This window comes from Macaca fascicularis, chromosome X (assembly GCF_037993035.2).
Source record: "Macaca fascicularis isolate 582-1 chromosome X, T2T-MFA8v1.1".
Classification (NCBI taxonomy): Eukaryota; Metazoa; Chordata; class Mammalia; order Primates; family Cercopithecidae; genus Macaca; species Macaca fascicularis.
Window position 1 is genome coordinate 82,346,485 of NC_088395.1, and position 22,516 is coordinate 82,369,000.

Sequence of the window (22,516 nt, forward strand, 5' to 3'; positions counted from 1 at the left end):
AGATGAGGCCTCAGAGTCCAAGTGGGTCCTTGTTTTCTAATTATCTCACCAATGCAGGTAGTGGTTTCCTACTCTTTTTAAAATTTGAGACAGGGTCTTACTCTCACTCAGACTGGAGTCTAGTGGCACCATCACAGGTCACTGCAGCCTCAAACTCCTGGGTTTAAGTAATCCTCTGCCTCAGCCTCCTGAGTAGCTGGGAACACAGGTGTGCTCCACCATGCCCAGCTAATTAAAAAATTCTGTGTATTGACAAGGTCTCACTTTTTTGCTGAGGTCTCAAACTCCTGGCTTTAAGTGATTCTCCTGCCTCAGCCTCCCAAAATGTTGGGAATACAGGTGTGAGCCACAGCACCCAGTTGGCTTCCTAGTATTAAAGATATCCAGAGCAGGTGACTTCACAAACTCCTTCAATAGCCTATCCTACCCTCAATTCACCTTTATCACTAGGAGTTCTTTAAGATTTTTGTCTCTTCTTGCTTTATTGTCATTTCTACTTTTCTCTGTTCTTATCATTTAAGAAGTAACCAATATTCTTACCTTCTGGTTTGGCTGCTGTGGGAGTGTAAAGATAGACTTCCAGTAGGTCCAGGTAAAGAACACAAAGATGGCATGGTAGAATATGAGGTAAATAACTGAAATAAAAAAAATCAGTGTTTATACTATCTTTTTATCCATTTCTAAAGGTTCAAAAACACAAAGCTCCATCACAAATTTTTATTTTGTTTTCCTATTATTAACATGTATTCTCTGGTATTATTATGATGGGTTAATTCTATTTTCCCATACAGTGACAGAAACAAGCCATAATGAAAAACTTGAAACAAAGACTTTCTGCAAGTTGAATACCTTAAAAGTTGCCATGTGATTCTTGAAGTAAAGGGGGAATGTCCTTTATGACAATGTAGGGAAAACAATGTAGGGAAAACTACTTCAGCCAATTGTCATTATCTTTGCTACTTTGAGTACTGAAAGGTGATAATGACACAATTTACACAGCATTTTAGAGTTTACAACATGCTTTCACGTATATTATTTCATTTTATTTTCTCAATAAATTTGTAAGATAGGTAATAAGATTGGGATAGTCGATTAACTACCAGAGGCAGTTGATTAACCAAAGTCACACAGGTAGTCTATAATGTAGCCAGGTGTTAAAGACTAAACACTTTTTTTCTTGTAAAAATTTTTGTATAAATTCACAGAGTACAAGTAAAATTTCGTTACATGGATATAGGTTGCACAGTGGTGTAGTTAGGGCTTTCAAGAGTATCTATCACCTGAATAATGTACATAGTACCTACTAAGTAGTTTCTCATCATCCACCCATCTCCCACCCCCTCACCCATACCAGTCTCTATTTTCTATCATTCCACATCCTATTTCCATATGTACACATTATTTAGCTTCCACTTATGAGTGAGAACATGAGGTATTTGTCTTTCTGTTTCTGAGTTGTTTCACTTAAGATAATGGCCTCCAGTTCCATCCATCTGGCTGCAAAAGACAGGATTTCATTCTTTCTTATGGCTGAATAGTATTCCATTGAAGATTATATACTTTTGAAGTGTGGGTTGTACTTTTGAGACAGTTATAAAAGTGGCTTTCTATTACCTTTCTTTTCACACTCTTTGCCTTTTAGATAGCTCTTCTCATATGGGATATTCTGGTATTCTCCACAGAGGTGGTTATATGACTACAAGACAGACGGTCGGGAGCAAGATGGCCAAATAGGAACAGCTCCAGCCTCCAGCTCTCAGCATGAGCGACACAGAAGACGGGTGATTTCTGCATTTTCAACTAAGTTACTGGGTTCATCTCACTGGGGAGTGCCGGACAATCAGTGCTGGTCAGCTCATGCAGCCTGACCAGCAAGAGCTGAAGCAGGGCAAGGCATCGCCACACCTGGGAAGCGCAAAGGGGAAGGGAATCCCTTTTCCTAGTCAAGGGAAACTGAGACACACAACACCTGGAAAAATCGGGTAACTCCCACCATAATATTGTGCTTTACCAAGGGTCTTAGCAAACGGCACACCAGGAGATTATATCCCACACAAGGCCTGGAGGGTCCCACACCCATGGAGCCTCCCTCATTACTAGCACAGCAGTCTGAGATCTAAGGCCAAGGCAGCAGCGTGGCTGGGGGAGGGGTACCTGCCATTGCTGAGGCTTAAGTAGGTAAACAAAGCCTCCAGGAAGCTCGAACTGGGTGGAGCTCACCACAGCACACAGAGGCCTGCCTGTCTCTGAAGACTCCACCTCTGGGTGGAGTCTGACAGCCGTCTGACAGCTTTGAAGAGAACAGTGGATCTCCCAGCACTGAGGTTGAGATCTGAGAATGAACACACTGCCTGCTCAAGCGGGTCGCTGACCCTTGAGTAGCCTAACTGCGAGACATCCCCTACTAGGTGCAGACCGACACCTCACACCTCACACGGCGGGGTACACCCCTGAGACGAAGCTTCCAGAGCAAGAATCAGACAGCAGCACTCGCTGTTCAGCAATATTCTATCTTCTGCAGCCTCTGCTGCTGATACCCAGGCAAACAGGGTCTGGAGTGGACCTCAAGCAATCTCCAACAGACCTACAGCTGAGCGTCCTGACTGTTAGAAGGAAAACTAACAAACAGAAAGGACACCCACACCAAAACCCCATCAGTACGTCACCAGCATCAAAGACCAAAGGCAGATAAAACCACAAAGATGGGGAAAAAGCAGGTCAGAAAAGCTGGAAGTTCAAAAAATCAGAGCGCAACTCCCCCTCCAAAGTAACGCAGCTCATCGCCAGCAATGGAACAAAGCTGGACGGAGAATGACTTTGACGAGTTCAGAGGAGAAGGCTTCAGTCCATCAAACTTCTCAGAGCTAAAGGAGGAACTACGTACCGAGAGCAAAAAACTAAAAATCTTGAAAAAATAATGGAAGAATGGATAACTAGAATAATCAACGCAGAGAAGGCCATAAACGAACAGACACAGATAAAAACCATGACATGAGAGATATGTGACAAACACACAGGCTTCAATAACCGACTTGATCAACTGGAAGAAAGAGTATCAATGATTGAAGATCAAATGAATGAAATGAAGTGAGAAGAGAAGTCTAGAGAAAAAAAAAGGAAAAAGAAAGGAACAAAGCCTCCAAGAAATATGGGATTATGTGAAAAGACCAAATCTACGTCTGATTGGTATGCCTGAAAGTGAGGGGGAACTAAGTTGGAAAACACTCTTCAGGATATCATGCAGGAGAACTTCCCCAGCCTAGTAAGGCAGGCCAACATTCAAATTCAGGAAATAAAAAGAATGCCACAAAGATACTCCCCAAGAAGAGCAACTCAAGACATATAATTGTCAGATTCACCAAAGTTGAAATGAAGGAAAAAGTGTTAAGGGCAGCCAGAGAGAAAGGTCGGGTTACCCACAAAGGGAAGCCCATCAGACTAACAGCAGCTCTCTCGGCAGAAACTCTACAAGCCAAAAGAGAGTGAGGGCCTATATTAAACATTCTTAAAGAAAAGAATTTTCAATCCAGAATTTCATATCAAGCCAAACTAAGTTTCATAAGTGAAGGAGAAATAAAATCCTTTACAGACAAGCAAATGCTTAGAGATTTTGTCACCACCGCCTGCCCTACAAGAGATTCTGAAGGAAGCACTAAACATGGAAAGGAACAACCGGTACCAGCCATTGCAAAAACATGCCAAAATGTAAAGACCATCCATGCTGGGAAGAAACTGCATCAACTAACGAGCAAAATAACCAGCTAATATCACAATGACAGGATCAAGTTCACACATAACAATATTAACCTTAAATGCAAATGGACTAAATGGTGCAATTAAAAGACACAGACTGACAAATTGGATAGAGTCAACAAACATCAGTTGGCTGTATTCAGGAGACCCATCTCACATGCACAGATACACATAAGCTCAAAATAAAGGGATGGAGGAAGATTTACCAAGCAAATGGAGAACAAAAAAAAGCAGGGGGTTGCAATACTAGTCTCTGATAAAACACACTTTAAACCATCAAAGATCAAAAGAGACAAAGAAGGTATTACATAATGGTAAAGGGATCAATTCAACAGGAAGAGCTAACTATCCTAAATATATATGCACCCAATACAGGAGCACCCAGATTCATAAAGCAAGTCCTCAGAGACTTACAAAGAGACTTAGACTCCCATACAATAATAATGGGAGACTTCAACACCCCACTGTCAACATTAGACAGATCAAGGAGACAGAAAGTTAACAATGATATCCAGGAATTGAACTCAACTCTGCACCAAGTGGACCTAATAGACATCTACAGAACTCTCCACCCCAAACCAAGAGAATATATATTCTTCTCAGCACCACATCACACTTATTCCAAAATTGACCACATAGTTGGAAGTAAAGCACTCCTCAGCAGATGGAAAAGAACAGAAATTATAACAAACTGTCTCTCAGACCACAGTGCAATCAAACTAGAACTCAGGACTAAGAAACTCAATCAAAACCACTCAACTACATGGAAACTGAACAACCTGCTCCTGAATGACTACTGGGTACATAACGTAATGAAGGCAGAAATAAAGATGTTCTTTGAAACCAATGAGAACAAAGATACAACATACCAGAATCTCTGGGACATATTTAAAGCAGTGTGTAGAGGGAAATTTATAGCACTAAATGCCCATAAGAGAAAGCTGGAAAGATCTAAAATTGACACCCTAACATCACAATTAAAAGAACTAGAGAAGTAAGAGCAAACACATTAAAAAGCTAGCAGAAGGCAAGAAATAACAATGATCAGAGCAGAACTGAAGGAGATAGAGACACAAAAAACCCTCCAAAAAATCAATCAATCCAGGAGCTGGTTTTTTGAAAAGATCAACAAAATTGATAGACCGCTAGCAAGACTAATAAAGAAGAAAAGAGAGAATAATCAAACTGACGCAATAAAAAACGACAAAGGGGATATCAGCACCGACCCCACAGAAATACAAACTACCATCAGTGAATACCATAAATACTTCTACACAAATAAACTAAAAAACCTAGAAGAAATGGATGATTTCTTGGACACTTAAACTCTCTCAAGACAAAACCAGGAAGAAATTGAATCCCTGAATAGACCGATAGCAGGCTCTGAAATTGAGGCAACAATTAATAATCTACCAAACAAAAAAAGTCCAGGACCAGATGGATTCACAGCCGAGTTCTATCAGAGGTAAAAGGAGGAGCTGGTACCATTCCTTCTGAAACTATTCCAATCAATAGATAAAGAGAGAATCCTCCCTAACTCATTTCATGAGGCCAACATCATCCTGATACCAAAGCCTGGCAGAGACACAACAAAAAAGAGAATTTTAGACCAATATCCCTGATGAACATCGATGCCAAAATCCTCAATAAAATACTGGCAAACCGAATCCAGCAGCACATCAAAAAGCTTATCCACCATGATCAAGTGGGCTGCATCCCTGGGATGCAAGGCTGGTTCAACATACACAAATCAATAAATGCAATCCAGCATATAAACAGAACCAAAGACAAAAACCACAGGATTATCTCAATAGATGCAAAAAAAGGCCTTTGACAAATGCAACAGCCCTTCCGGCTAAAAACTCTCAATAAATTCGGTATTGATGGAATGTCTCTCAAAATAATAAGAGCTATTTATGACAAACCCACAGCCAATATCATACTGAATGGACAAAAACTGGAAGCATTCCCTTTGAAAACTGGCACAAGACAGGGATGCCCTCTCTCACCACTACTTTCAACATACTGTTGGAAGTTTTGGCTAGGGCAATCAGGCAAGGGAAAGAAATCAAGGGTATTCAATTAGGAAAAAAAGAAGTCAAATTGTCCCTGTTTGCATGACATGATTGTATATTTAGAAAACCCCTTCATCTCAGACCAAAATCTCCTTAAGCTGATAAGCAACTTCAGCAAAGTCTCAGGATACAAAATCAATGTGCAAAAATCACAAGCATTCTTATACACAAGTGACAGACAAAGAGAGAGCCAATTCATGAATGAACTTCCATTCACAATTGCTTCAAAGAGAATAAAATACCTAGGAATCCAACTTACGAGGGATGTAAAGGACCTCTTCAAGGAGAACTACAAACCACTGCTCAGTGAAATAAAAGAGGACACAAACAAATGGAAGAACATACCATGCTCATGGATAGGAAGACTCAATATTGTAAAAATGGCCCTACTGCCCAAGGAAATTTATAGATTCAATGCCATCCCCATCAAGCTACCAATGACTTTCTTCACAGAATTGGAAAAAAACTTCTTTAAAGTTCATATGGAACCAAAAAAGAGACCGCATTGCCATTAAAATCCTAAGTCAAAATAACAAAGCTGGAGGCATCACGCGACCTGACTTCAAACTATACTACAAGGCTACAGTAACCAAAACAGCATGGTACTGGTACCAAAACAGAGATCTAGACCAATGGAACAGAACAGAGCCCTCAGAAATAATACCACACATCTACAGCCATCTGATCTCTGACAAACCTGACAAAAACAAGAAATGGGGAAAGGATTCCCTATTTAATAAATGGTGCTGGGAAAATTGGCTAGCCATAAGTAGAAAGCTGAAACTGGATCCTTTCCTTACTCCTTATACGAAAATTAATTCACGATGGACTAGAGACTTAAATGTTAGACCTAAAACCATAAAAACCCTAGAAGAAAACGTAGGGAATACCATTCAGGACATAGGCATGGGCAAGGACCTCATGTCTAAAACACCAAAAGCAATGGCAACAAAAGCCAAAATTGACAAATGGGATCTAATTAAACTAAAGAGCTTCTGCACAGCAAAAGAAACTACCATCAGAGTGAACAGGCAACCTCCAGAATGGGAGAAAAGTTTTGCAATCTACTCATCTGACAAAGGGCTAATATCCAGAACCGACAAATAATTCAAAGAAATTTATGAGGAAAAAGCAAACAACCCCAACAAAAAGTGGGCAAAGGATATGAACAGACATTTCTCAAAAGAAGACATGCATACAGCCAACAGACACATGAAAAAATGCTCGTCATCACTGGCCATCAGAGAAATGCAAATCAAAACCACAATGAGATACCATCTCACACCAGTTAGAATGGCAATCATTAAAAAGTCAGGAAACAACAGGTGCCGGAGAGGATGTGGAGAAATAGGAACACTTTTACACTGTTGGTGGGATTGTAAACTAGTTCAACCATTGTGGAAAACAGTATGACGATTCCTCAAGGATCTAGAACTAGAAATACCATATGACCCAGCTATCCCATTACTGGGTATATACCCAGAGGATTATAAATCATGCTTCTATAAAGACACATGCACACGTTGTATATTGCGGCACTATTCACAATAGCAAAGACTTGGAATCAACCCAAATGTCCATCAGTGACAGACTGGATTAAGAAAATGTGGCACATATACACCATGGAATACTATGCAGCCATAAAAAAGGATGAGTTTGTGTCCTTTGTAGGTACATGGATGCAGCTGGAAACCATCATTCTCAGCAAACTCTCGCAAGAACAGAAAACCAAACACCGGTACCATGCTGTTTTGGTTACTGTAGCCTTGTAGTATAGTTTGAAGTCAGGTCACGTGATGCCTCCAGCTTTGTTATTTTGACTTAGGATTTTATTGGCAACGCGGTCTCCTTTTGGTTCCATATGAACTTTAAACCAGTTTTTTCCAATTCTGTGAAGAAAGTCATTGGTAGCTTGATGGGGATGGCATTGAATCTATAAATTACCTTGGGCAATATGGCCATTTTCATGATATTGATTCTTCCTATCCATGAACATGGTATGTTCTTCCATTTGTTTGCCTCCTCTTTTATTTCACTGAGCAGTGGTTTGTAGTTCTCCTTGAAGAGGTCCTTTACATCCCTTGTCAGTTGGATTCCTAGGTATTTTATTCTCTTTGAAGCAATTGTGAATGGAAGTTCATTCATGATTTGGCTCTCTGTTTGACTCACTGGTGTATAAGAATGCTTGTGATTTTGCACATTAATTTTGTATCTTGAGACTTTGCTGAGGTTTCTTAACAACTTAAAGAGATTTTGGGCTGAGATGATGGGGTTTTCTAAATATACAATCATATCATCTGCAAATAGGGACAATTTGACTTCTTCTTTTCCTAATTGAATACCCTTGATTTCTTTTTCTTGCCTGATTGCCCTAGCCAGAACTTCCAACACAATGTTGAATAGGAGTGGTGAGAGAGGGCATCCCTGTCTTCTGCCAGTTTTCAAGGGGAATGCTTCCAGTTTTTTCCTATTCAATATGATACTGGCTGTGGGTTTGTCATAAATAGCTCTTATTATTTTGAGATACGTTCCATCAATACCGATGATGTTGAGAGTTTTTAGCAGGAAGGGCTGTTGCATTTGTCAAAGGCCTTTTCTGCATCTATTGAGATAATCATGTGGTTTTTGTCTTTGGTTCTGTTTATATGCTGGATTACGTTTATTGATGTGTGTATGTTGAACCAGCTTTGCATCCCAGGGATGAAGCCCACTTAACAAAACAGAGATATAGACCAATGAACAGAACAGAGCCCTCAGAAATAATACTACACATCTACAGCCATCTGATCTTTGACAAACCTGACAAAAACAAGAAATGGGGAAAGGATTCCCTATTTAATAAATGGTGCTGGGAAAATTGACTAGCCATAAATAGAAAGCTGAAACTGGATCCTTTCCTTACTCCTTATACAAAAATTAATTCAAGATGGATTAGAGACTTAAACGTTAGATCTAATACCATAAAAATCCTAGAAGAAAACCTAGGTAATACCATTCAGGACATAGGCATGGGCAAGGACTTCATATCTAAAACACCAAAAGCAACAGCAACAAAAGCCAAAATTGACAAATGGGATCTAATTAAACTAAAGAGCTTCTGCACAGCAAAAGAAACTACCATCAGAGTGAACAGGCAACCTATAGAATGGGAGAAAATTTTTGCAGTCTGCTTATCTGACAAAGGGCTAATATCCAGAACCTACAAAGAACTCAAACAAATTTACAAGAAAAAAGCAAACAACCCCATCAAAAAATGGGCAAAGAGTATGAACAGATATTTCTCTGAAGAAGACATACATACAGCCAACAGACACATGAAAAAATGCTCGTCATCACTGGCCAACAGACAAATGCAAATCAAAACCACAATAAGATACCATCTCACACCAGGTAGAATGGCGATCATTAAAAAAGCAGGAAACAACAGGTGCTGGAGAGGATGTGGAGAAATAGGAACACTTTTACACTGTTGGTTGGATTGTAAACTAGTTGAAGCATTGTGGAAAACAGTATGACGATTCCTCAAGGATCTAGAACTAGAAATACCATATGACCCAGCCATCCGTTTACTGGGTATATACCCAAAGGATTATAAATCATGCTGCTATAAAGACACATGGACACGTATGTTTATTGCAGCACTATTCACAATAGCAAAGACTTGGAATCAACCCAAATGTCCATCAGTGACAGACTGGATTAAGGAAATGTGGCACATATACACCATGGAATACTATGCAGCCAGAAAAAAGGGTGAGTTTGTGTCCTTTGTAGGGACATGGATGCAGCTGGAAACCATCATTCTTAGCAAACTATCACAAGAACAGAAAACCAAACACCGCATGTTCTCACTCATTGGTGGGAATTGAACAATGAGATTACCTGTACTCGGGAAGGGGAACATCACACTCCGGGGCCCACATGGGGAGGGGGGTGGGGGGTGGGATGGCATTGGGAGTTATACCTGATGTAAATGATGAGTTGATGGGTGGTGACGAGTTGATGGGTGCAGCACACCAGCATGGCACAAGTATACATACGTAACAAACCTGCACATTGTGCACATGTATCCTAGAACTTAAAGTATAATAATTAAAAAAAAAAAAAAAAACAAAGATACTAAAAAACAAAAAAAGAAAGAAAACCAAACACCACATGTTCTCACTCATAGGTGGGAATTGAACAATGAGATCACTTGGACATGGGAAGGGGAACATCACACACAGGGGCCTATTATGGGGAGTGGGGAGGGGGGAGGGATGGCATTGAGAGTTATACCTGGTGTAAATGATGAGTTGATGGGTGCTGACGAGTTGATGGGTGCAGCACACCAACATGGCACAAGTATACATATGTAACAAACCTGCACGTTGTGCACATGTACCCTAGAACTTAAAGTATAATAAAAAATAAAAATAAAAATAAAAAATAAAAAGAAGACATTCTTTAGTGACATTAAAAAAAAAAAAAAAAGACTACAAGACTCTGAGTCTTTAAATGGTATGGTCTTAGGAGATGTGTATATACTTCAACCCATCAGAAAAATTCAAGGGAATAATGTGACTCAAGACTAACTTAATAGGACTGAGCCTCTCATACATTTATAACTGAATTGAAAAAAAAACAAAAAAGAGAGACCCTATTCTCCTGGCCCAGTGCTCCCAGCCATACAGGGCAGGACCTTTTATATGTGCTTGATTTTTGTAATTATGAAATCTCATTTTAAAATTCAAGCAATATAAAGCAAAAGGTAAATGTCCACCCCACATATACATCTAACTTCTCACCTCCCCATTCCAAGGCACAACACCTCTTTGGTGTTTGGTATGTATCATTCCAGATCCTCTTATTTGTATATGTTTATACAAATATATGTACACCAGAGACATGAAAGATTTGTCATATTTTAACATTGTAAATTGTATCTCTTTTTAAAGGTAATATATTTACAAGGTTTAAAATCTGAAAGTATAGAAGAGTATACAGTGAAAAGTCTTCCTATACCTGTCCCCCAGCCACCCAGTTCTCCTCGCTGGAAGCAACCAACATCACAAAGCCATGACTTTGTTGTGTATCCTTTATGATTTTATACATATAAAATCACCCAAGTAGTATGTTTTTCCACAAGTAGCAGTATTCTATACACACTGTTTTGTACCTTACTTATTTTTCACTTACTATAAATTACCGTAATTTATTTAACCAGGCTGTCTCTGAGGAAAATTTATTTTTCCCCCTTCTCTTGCTAATACAAATAATGCTTCAATGAATAATTTTTATATATGTCATCAGCACAGGCACAAAAAATATCTATAGGATCAATTATATGAGGTGGAACTGCAAGGTCAAAAGGGATGTCTTTTGGTAGATACTGCCTAATTGCCATTAAGAATATTTGTATTTAATTTATATTCTCATCATCAATAAGTGAGAGTGCCTCTTTCATTGCCCTCTAGATTTTAAGATTTTTTTCAAGAGTTGTGTCCAGTGTTTAGCTGGCTACCCCTGAGAGTGTCTCTAATCGAGCCTTTGTGAAGTGCTATCATACTTTTTTCTCTTAGGCAATGCCTTTAAATGTTTTTTTCTTTGTTTTTTAAATGTGTTATCTTTTGCAATTGTTTTGTTTCTTGGATTTTATGAGGTTTGTACGGGGAAAATTAGATGACTAAGTTATGTCAACTCATGTTCCTTCAGTATGGGAGTGTGAAATATTCGATTTTTAAAGAGATCAGGAGAAAACAATTTCATGTTTACCCTCTCATGATACACTTCAAGGGTAATGTGGTTAACGAATTTGGATCACCTGAGTGACTGAGAACTAAATTCTTACACTTGGCAGTATCTTAACACATTAACTATATTTTTAATTCCAATGGTTGAGATGGAAAGCATGGGACTTTAACTTGTTCCAGGTACTACTACACACCAACTAGTTCAATCATGGACTTGGAAACAGCTCGCTCCCATTCCTACATTACAAGGTTTCACAGAAATTATGGGTACTTTTAAATAAATGGGTAGAAAATGAAGGATTTTGAGGTTAAATGACTAAGTCGAGGTTATTGTATAAACTGGTAAAATAGGAACTATATCAATATTTTAGAGTAAGAGAGAGATCATTTGGTTCAACACTGATTTTGCAGAGAAGTAACTGAGGCACAAAGGTGTAAGTGATTTAATCAGAATTACCCAGCAAAGTTATGGAAGCAATGGAACCAGAATCCAAGTTTCTTCAGTCCCAGTCCAGAGTGCTTTTCCCTAGAGCAGTGATTCTCAAATTTCAGTTTGCATCAGAGCCACCCATAAAGGTTATTAAGATGCTGCAGATCAGGGGGAAGTTTGTCAGCCAGACGGTGACATCTCTCTCTGAGCATAACACTTAGCAATAAAATGTTAATTCTAATATTTGAGTTCATTGCTTTACTTTACATTCTCTGCTTTACAAACTCTAACAAAAAGCTAGACCTTGTTTTTCAGCTATTTGAAGGAATGAAGATAATGGTGTAAGAGGCCCATAAGGTGTGCCCAAGGATCTCATTCTTCATGACAGTACAAGAATTGCTCAAGAGTTGGTTCCCAACAGACGATGGAGACTACTGTGTTGCGGGGTGGGGAGCAAGGGTTGAAAAACTACCTATTGTGTACTATGCTTACTATTTGGGTGATGGGATCAATTGTACTCCAAACTTCACCATCATGCAAAATACCCAGCTAACAAACCTGCACATGTACCCCCTGAATCTACAAAAAAAGGTGAAATTATTTCTTAAAAAGAGTTGTTTCCATGATTTAGCTACCCTCTAGATTTCAAGATTTTCTCAAGAGTTGTGTCCAATGTTTAGTTGGCTGCCCACTGGGAATATCTCTAATGCTGGGATCAAATTCTGGTGCTAATACATGATATTATGTTTTGAAAGGTCTTAGTTTTCCTCATTGATATCCACTTCAAAAGTTAGGGTTGTCTTCCAGGCATCCTAATTTCTTCTAATTATCCATTAGGCATCTACCACTCATCAATTTACATAAACCTTCTATGAAGCTGGTTAGATTATCAGTCTATACCAATTCTTTGGGAGTAATGAGTCTCAGAAGTTTGCCAGCCACTATGCAAAGCAGGGCTTCATATTAGTTGTCTTAAACAGCATTGTTAAGTTTCAAAGAGCTTTCTAGCACTCATGTATTGGAATCTGGTGAATGACATCAAGCTAACAACATACACAAACTTACGTTTATAAACTTTAATGATAGTCCCTTTCAGATTTTGTTTGTTCCATGCTGGCGAGGTCTCTCCTTTTGGGTCTGTTTTGGGCATTGAGGTGTTGTGCAAAATCCAGTAGGTCTGGAATCAGATGACTAGGTTTTGAACTCTGGATTTGCCCTTAGTAACTATATGTCCTTGAGAAGCTGGTTAACCTTGCTGATAATCATATGTGTATCTATATGATCACATGTATGTATACGTGTGTGTGTGTATATATATATGAATAAAATACCTGCTTGTCAAAGTTGTGGTAATTAATTGGCTTAAATGTGTGAAAGTATCTAACATACTCTAAGGACTTAATAAACCTGTTTTCTTCTTCTCACTTTCTCTTCAATCTTAGTGATTTGTTTTCTGAGACATGGTGATAAAAATTACACAGATTTTGGGGGCAGATGAACCATGGTTTTGTTAAACAAGAGAAAAAATGGGCCAGGCATGGTGGTTCATGCATGTAATCCCAGCCCTTTGGAAGGCTGACGTGGGAGGATTGGCCCAGGCAGAAAAGTAAGACCCTATCACTACAAAAAAATTACCTGGGCATGGTGGCACATGCTTGCAGTTCCAGTTACTTGGGAGGGAGAGGTGGGAAGATCACTTGAGCCCAGAAATTTGAGGCTGCAGTGAGCTATGATGGCACCACTGCACTCCAGCCTGGGTGATATAGTGAGACCCTGTCTCTAAAAAAATAAAAACTAAATTAAAAAAATAGAATAGTTTATTTCTAGTCCTCTTGTTGAAAATGCCTACCCACAAGTTCCATTGATTCACTGATCTTGGGGATAAGAAAGTACACAGGCCAATATGCCTTGGGGAATAATCTTTGGCTTCTTTCCTGGTTTAAAATGGGTAGTTGAAATATCATTATTCTGCCTGTATAATTTGGATTAAGTACTGCCCAATGCATTCAAATTGTCAGGGATATTCATAGAAGACTACACACACACACACACACACACACACAGCAGACTCTCTATTGCCTATATGGTGGGTAGGGATTGTAAACTAGTTCTCTGCTGGCTAAGGAAGTGGAAGGGATTCTACCAATCACAACGTGGTTCCTTCAGAATGTATTACCTTTTGTTGATGTAACCAATAATTCCTCTATCTCATTAATATGATGTTGACTTAATTTATGTTAATTTCATACATTTTCAGAGTTGGAAGAAAACTTAGATACTATTTGATCTAATGTATTAAGAAGATGCATCAATCTGCTGTACATTATCCCTAATAATTGTTTACTCAGCTTTTGTGAACACCTGCAGTAATGGAGGAACTTAGCTCCTGGAACGGCCTATTCTATTGTTGGAAAACTCCAATTGTTAGACACATTTTCCTCATATCAAGTATAAATATATCTCCTCACAACTCCCTCCTATTGATTGTAATTTTGCTCCACGGGGAGGAATCACATTTGCTTAAAAACAAAGAGACTTATACCCAGGCATTTAAAGATCTGTTATAGCTCAATAATAAGACAAACAGCTCAATAAAAGAGGGCAAAAGACTAAACAGACACTTCACATTAGAAGATATACAGATGGCAAACAAGCACATAAAAAGATTAGTCATTACAGAAGTGCAAATTAAAAACAATAAGGAGACTCCATTTCATACCTTATGGAATAGAATATAAGAAACTATCACCACCAACAACAAAAACAAACTTACAACACTAAATGATAACAAGGATGTAGAATAACGAGAACTCTCATATATCAATTATAGGAAAGCAAAATGGTAGAACTGCTTTGGAAAATACTTTGGCAGTTTCTTATAAGGTTAATCATCCACTTACCATATGACCCAAGAATCTCACAGCTAGGTATTTACTCAAGAGAAACAAAAACATGTATCTCCACAAAGGCTTGTACATATATATTCTTATATGAATATGAAATACTACTCAGCAATAAAAATAAGGTACTTCATACATACACTGACAGATGAATCTTAAAAATATAGGATGCTAAGTGAAGAAAGCCTAATACAAAAGGCTCCATACTGTATGATTCAATTTATGTAACTATGGAAAAGGTAAAACTAAAGGGACAGAAAACACCAGCAGTTGCCAGGGGTGGAGAGTGAGAGGATTTCTTGCGAATGGGGTAAAGGGAATCATTTGGGGTAATATAAATAATCTATAACTGTATAGTGGGTTTTTTTTTTTTTTTTTTTTTTGAGACAGAGTCTCGCTCTGTTGCCCACGCTGGAGTGCAGTGGCGCAATCTCAGCTCACTGCAAGCTCCGCCTCTCGGGTTCACACCATTCTCCTGCCTCAGCCTCCTGAGTAGCTGGGACTACAGGCGCCCGCCACCACGCCTGGCTAATTTTTTTTTGTCTTTTAGTAGAGACGGGGTTTCACCGTGTTAGCCAGGATGGTCTCGATCTCCTGACCTCGTGATCCGCCCGTCTTGACCTCCCAAAGTGCTGGGATTACAGGCGTGAGCCACCGTGCCCAGCCATAGTGGTGGTTTTTACACTCCTGTTTACTACTGTCAAAACTTATCAACCTGTATACTCAAAAAGGGTGATACTGCATATAAATTATATCTCAATAAATCTGACAAAAACAAAGATCTAAAAATAGGTCTTTACCTTTGGTGTCTTTTCATCTTAGATTTTTTGACATTTGGCAAAAAAGATGATACATATTTATCTAAGTTGACTTCCCAGTCTAATATTTTTATTTTCCTCAATAGTCATACTCAAATGTGTTAGGACTTACAGGCTATAGGATTGAAAGCCGTGTTGATAGGTACACAGCTATGGTGGGAAGCAAAATCATGACTCTAAAACCTACCATTGGCTGCACTGTGGCTGATGTTTACACACACACACACACACACACACACACACACACACACACACACATATATATATAATCATTTTGGCTCAATATATGCTCCACCCATCAGCAACCTGATACAAGTGGAGACTGCAAGGCATGTTGGGAAAGGCAAAGGAGGATGGGAGGTCCAGCCCAGCCCACTGGAGAGAGACTTGTTGAAGCATAGGACAGGCAGAGCTTTGAAATGGTACATTTAGATGTAGCTATATCAAAAGTGACTTGTCAAAAAGTAAAGGGGAAAATTCACTGAAAAAATTAAAATGTGATGTATACAATAGACACTACCAAACCTCACTCCATCTGTAACTCTGTAGTGACTACTAAGAACTTACCCTAAGTTATCAATTTCTGTATTATTTGCATTTTAAGAAGTTCAAGTACTTTCATAATCAAGAAAAAATATAAGCTTCAGTTTTAAGTTGATCATTAATGGTTAAATAGAAAATTGGCAGATAGGAGACAAAACTAACGTGCAGCTCCTACTTGGACAGACAAAACAGCATCTGGAGACTCACATTGTAAACTTTTGCTCCAAGAACCACAGCAAGAACATACCAGGAAAACCGAAAAAAAATCACAGACCGTTTGAAAGAAGCAGTTTGCTGCTGCAAATGCCATGAGACAGCTGAAAAACTGAGTTCCCAAAGTATGACAGAGAGAAAAGTCAACCTCCAAACATACATCCCCACTGGGAAACCTGAAAATCCAGACCACCAGAGAAGGATTTAACCTTACCTAGAGCTGAAATGGATTTAGGGAGCCAAGCAAAATATAAAAGTAGAAGAAGCAGTGGGAAGGGCCCTATAGGCACTCATGGTCCGCAGCTCCAGCCCAGGGAAGCCATTCCTGGCTTTATCTCACAGAGGTCCCTGGGGAAGGGAAGGCAACCAGCAAGAATTGTAGAGAGGCCACAGAATGAAAAAACTTCTAGCTGAACTCTGTAATAATTTCAACTGAGCATGAATTTTCTTGAGCAGAAACCTGGCAGGGGGGAGTGATCAGGAAGCTCAGATATGAGCACAGAAGCCATAGGTGACCAGGTGGGCAGGCAGGCAAGGAGGGGTAAGACCTGAGCCCTGCATGTTTTCTCACTGGGGAGGCTGGCTTGTAGCCTGGGGCAAGATCTCAGCCCTGCTCACCAGCTGCCTGTATATAGATGTGCAGTTGGGAGGTGGGGCAAAGCAGGAATGAGATTGGCCTTGCTGGCTGCATGGAAGCTGGGTGAGGCCTGTCCCTGCCGGCTTTCCCCCACTTCCCTGGCAACTTGTTTGATGCAGCAGACAGCCATAATTCCCCTGGGAACATAACTCCATTGGTGAGAATCACCGTCCCTCCACCATCTCCCATAGTGGCTGCAGCAAGCCCCACCCAAGGAGAGTTTGAGCTCAGACTCACCTAACCTTGTCCTCACATGATGGTTTTTCTTTAACTGCCCTGGTCGCCAAAGACAAAAGACAAACTCCTGGGAAACCAATGGCGCTACCCATCACCTGAAAAACATGAGTACCCATCCTAGTCAATGTAGGGCAAGATTATATACCCTTCTACGACAGCAGAAGGCACTCTCTTCAAAGCACCACCTGCTGGAGGCCAGCCAACTCAAACCATTACAGCAACTTATAACAGAACAACCCTGCTCCAAAGAGGAAAAAACAAGAGCTAATTCCATGCCCTACAACACCCTGGCTAACTAGAGGTCCTGAGTCTGTCCACGTGACAACTTCACTGCTAGCATAACCAGCATTTGAAAAAAACAGCACACTAAACAAAACTATAAGCAAGGACTTCTACAGAGTCCACTTCACTCCCCTGCCACCTGCAGTGGAACAGGTGCTGGAATCCATGACTGGGAGACCTGAAGATGGATCAAGTCACAGGACTCTTTGCAGATATTCCCCAGAAACAGCCTGGAGCCTGGTAGCTCCAATGGGAGGCTAGACTCGGAAGAACAATAAGAATCACTGCAGTCTGATTCTCAGGAAGCTGTATCCCCAGAGAAAGAAGGAGAGCACCACATCAAGGGAACACTCTGTGGGACAAAAGAATCTGAAGATCAGCCATTGAGTTCCAAATCTTTCCACTGAAACAGTCTACCCAAATAAGAAGGAACCAGAAAAACAATTCTGGTAATATGACAAAACTAGGTTCTATAATATCACCAAAAGATCACACTAGCTCTCCAGCAATTGATCCAAACCAAGAAGAACTCTCTGAACTGCACATAAAGAATTCAGAAGGTTGATTATTAAGCTACTCAAGGAGGCACCAGAGAAAGGTGAAAACCAGCTTAAAGAAATTAAAAAACAATACAAAATATAGATGAAAAAGTCCAGAGTGAAATAGAGATCATAAAAGACAAACACAACTTCTCGAAATGAAAGACACACTTAAAGAATTACAAAATACACTGGAAAGTTTCAACAATAGAATTGAACAAAGAGAAGAAAAAACTTCAGAGCTCGAAGAGAAGGTTTTCAAATTAAACCAATCTGACAAAGACATAGAAAAAAATTAAAAATTGAATAAAGCCTTCAAAAAGTTTGAGTTATGTCAAAAGTCCAAACATAAGAATAACTGTTGTTCCTGAGGAAAGAAAATCTAAAAGTTTGGACAACTTATTTGAGAGAATAATCGAGAAAAACTTCCCTGGTCTTTCTACTGATCTAGACATCCGAATACAAGAAGCCAAGAACACATGGGCAATTCATTGCAAAAAGATCATCACCTAGGCATATAGTCATCAGGTTACCTAAAGTCAAGATGAAGGAAAGAATCTTAAGAGCTGTGAGGCAGGAGCACCAGGTAACCTATAAAGAAAAACCTAGCAGATTAACAGCAGATTTCTCAGCAGAAACCCTGCAAGCCAGAAGGGATTGGGGTCCTATCCTTGGCCATCTTAAACAAAATAATTGTCTGTCAAGAATTTTGTATCTGGCAAAACTAAGCTTCATAAATGAAGGAGAAATAAAGGCTTTTCCACAAAAACAAATGCTGAGAGAATTTGCCATTACCAAGCCAGCTCTACAAGAAATGTTAAAAGGAGCTCTATATCTTGAAACAAAACCTCAAAATACACCAAAATAAAATTTCCTTAAAGTATAAATCCTACAGGACATATTAAAAAAAAAAAAAAAACCGTAATGAAAAAGAAAAACAAGGTATTCAGGTAACAACTAGTATAATGAATAGAACATTACTTCACATCTCAATACTAAAGTTGAATGTAAATGGCCTAAATAATCTATTTAGAAGACACAGAATGGCAGAATGGATAAAAATCTACCAACCAAGTATCTCCTGTTTTCAAGAGACTCACCTAAGACATAGGGACTCACATAAACTTCAGGTAAAGGCATGGAAAAAGACATTCAATGCAAATGGAAACTAAAAGTGAACCAGAGTAGCTATTCTTGTATCAGACAAAACAGACTTTAAAGGAGCAACAGTTTAAAAAAGACAAAGAGAGACACTGTATAATGGTGAAATATTTAGGGCAACAGGAAAATATAGCAATCCTAAATATATATGCACCTAACACTTGTGCTCCCAAATTTATGAAACAATAACTATTAGACCTAAGAAACAAGATAGATGGCAACACAGCAATAGTGGGGGACTTCAATACTCAACTGACAGCACTAGACTGGTCACCAAGACAGAAAGTCAACAAAGAAACAATGGATTTAAACTATATACCCTACAACAAATGGAATTAACAGATATTTACAGAATATTCTACTGAACTACTGCAGAATATACATTCTTTTCATCAGCACGTGGAACATTTTGCAAGATAGATCATATGATAGGACACAAAAAAGTCTCAACAAATTTAAGAAAATTGAAATTATATCAAGTACTCTCACAGACAATAGTGGAATCAAATTGGAACTTAACTCCAAAAGGAACCTTCAAAACTATACAAATACATGGAAATTAAATAATCTGCTCCTCAGTGATCTTTGGATCAACAATAAAATCAAGATGGAAAGGAAATAATTCTTTGGACTGAATAATAATAGTGACACAACATATCGAAATTTCTGGGATACAGCAAAAGCAGTGCTAAGAGGAAAGTTTGTAACATTAAGCACCTACACCAAAAAGTCTGAAGAGTGCAAACAAACAATCTAAGCTCACACCTCAAGAAACTAGAGAAACAAGAACAACCCAGACCAAACCAAACCAAGTGGAAGAAAAAAAAGTAACAAAGATCAGAGCAGAACTAAATAAAATTGAAACAAAAAATACAAAAGAGAAATGAAACAAAAAGCTGGATATCTGAAAGATAAAATCAATAGACCATTAGTGAGATTAACCAATATAAAAAGAGAGAAGTACAAATAAGCTCAATTAGAAACAAAATAGGAAATATCACAAATGATAGCACAGATATACAAAACATCATTGAAGGCTACTATGAATACCTTCATGACCACAAACTAGAAAACCTAGAGAAGATGGATAAATTCCTAGAAATATTCAAGCTTCCTAGATTAAACCAGGAAGAAATAGAATCTCTGAACATACCAATAACAAGTAGCAAGATAGAAAGACTAATACAAAAAATGCTAACAAAAAGAAATCCAGGACCAGATAAATTCACAGCTGAATTCTATCAGACATTCAAAGAAGAATTGGTACCACTCCTACTGAAACTATTCAAAAAGACAGAGACAGAGGGAATCCTCCCTAAATCATTCTATAAAGCCAGTATTGTCCTAATACCAAAACCAGGAAAGGATATAACAAAAAAAGAAAACTACAAACCAATATCCCTGATGAATAGAGATGCAAAAATCCTCAACAAAATACTAACAGAATCCAACAGCATATCAAAAAGATAATTCACCATGATCAAGTGGTTTCCTACCAGGGATGAAGGGTTGGTTTAACATACACAAATCAATAAATGTGATACACCATATAAATAGAATTAAAAACAAGAATCATACGATTATCTCAACAGACACAGAAAAAGCATTTGATGAAATCCAGCATCCCTTTATGATTAAAACCCTCAGCAAAATCAGTATAGAAGGGACATACATTATGGCAATGAAAGCCATCTATGACAAACCCACAGCCAATATTATACTGAATGGGGAAAAACTGAAAGCATTCCTTCTGAGAACTAGAACAAGACAAGGATGCCCACCTTCTTTTTTTTTTTTTTTTTTTGAGACAGTGTTTTGCTCTTGTTGCCCAGGCTGGAGTACAATGGCATGGTCTTAGCTCACTGCAACCTCTGCCTCCCAGGTTCAAGTGATTCTCCTGCCTCAGCCTCCCAGGTAGCTGCGAATACAGGCATGCACCACCACGCCAGGACAATTTTGTGTTTTTTGTAGAGACAGGGTTTCTCCATGTTGGTCAGGCTGGTCTCAAACTCCTGACCTCAGGTAATCTGGCAGCCTCGGCCTGCCAAAGTGTTGGGATTACAGGTGTGAGCCACCGTGCCCGGCCGCCCACTTTTACCACTTATAATCAACATAGGATAGGAAGTCCTAGCTAGAGCGATCAGACAAGAGAAAGAAATAGGTAAAGAGAAAATAAAAAATCCAAATCGATAGAGGAATTCAAATTGTTGCTGTTCACCGATGATATGATCATATACCTAGAAAACCCTAAAGACTCATCCTAAAAGCTCCAGATCTGATCAATGAATGCAGTAGTGTCTGCATACAAAATCAATTTATATAAATCAGTAGCACTGCTATACACCAACAAAGCCCAAGCTGAGAATCAAGTCAAGAACTCAACTCCTTTTACAACAGCTGAAAAAAAACAAGAAGTTAGGAATATACCTAACCAAGGAGGTGAAAGACCTCTACAAGGAAAACTACATAACACTGCTGAAAGAAGTCATATAAAAAAGAAGTCATAGATGACACAAACAAGTAGAAACACATCCCATGCTCACGGATGGGTAGAATCAATATTGTGAAAATGACCATACTGACAAAAGCAATCTACAGATTCAATGCAATTCCCATCAAAATATCATCATTATTCTTCACAGAGCTAGAAAAAAAAATCCTGAAATTCATATGAAACCAAAAAAGAGCCCGCATAGCCAAAGAAAGACTAAGCAAAAAAGAAATCTGGAGGTATCACATTACCCAACTTCAAAGTATACTACCAGGCTACAGTCAACAAAACAGCATGGCACTTGTATAAAAACAGGCACACAGACCAATGGAACAGAATAGAGAACCCAGAAATAAAGCCAAATACTGACAGCCAACTGATCTTTGACAAGAAAACAAAACACAAAATGGGGAAAGGACACCCGATTAAACAAATGGTGCTGGGATAGTTGGCAAGCCACATGTAGAAGAATGAAAGTGAAGCCTCATCTCTCACTGTATACAAAAATCAATTCAAGATGGATCAAAGACTTAAACTAAGACCTGAAATCATAAAAATTCCAGAAAACAACATGGGAAAAACTCTTCTAGACTTTGATTTAGGCAAAGAGCTCATGACCCAGAACCCAAAAGCAAACTCAACAAAAACAAAGATAAATAGATTGGACTTAAACTAAAAATCTTTTGCACAGCAAAATAAATATTC

General features: G+C 38.8%; 1 protein-coding gene across 10 annotated transcripts in view; it reads right to left on the bottom strand.

The window, feature by feature from the left end:
• Positions 1–22,516, bottom strand: part of ZDHHC15 (zDHHC palmitoyltransferase 15) — a 190,657-nt gene that overhangs the window by 139,450 nt on the left and 28,691 nt on the right. For all 10 annotated transcript variants that reach the window (XR_012430285.1, XR_012430284.1, XM_065537823.2 and 7 more), the window contains one exon: positions 541–635. Coding sequence is in view for 5 of the 10 variants with exons in the window: in XM_065537823.2 (XP_065393895.1) it covers positions 541–635 (95 nt within the window). In the remaining 5 variants the exon portion in view is untranslated. The remainder of the gene's footprint in view (positions 1–540; positions 636–22,516) is intronic.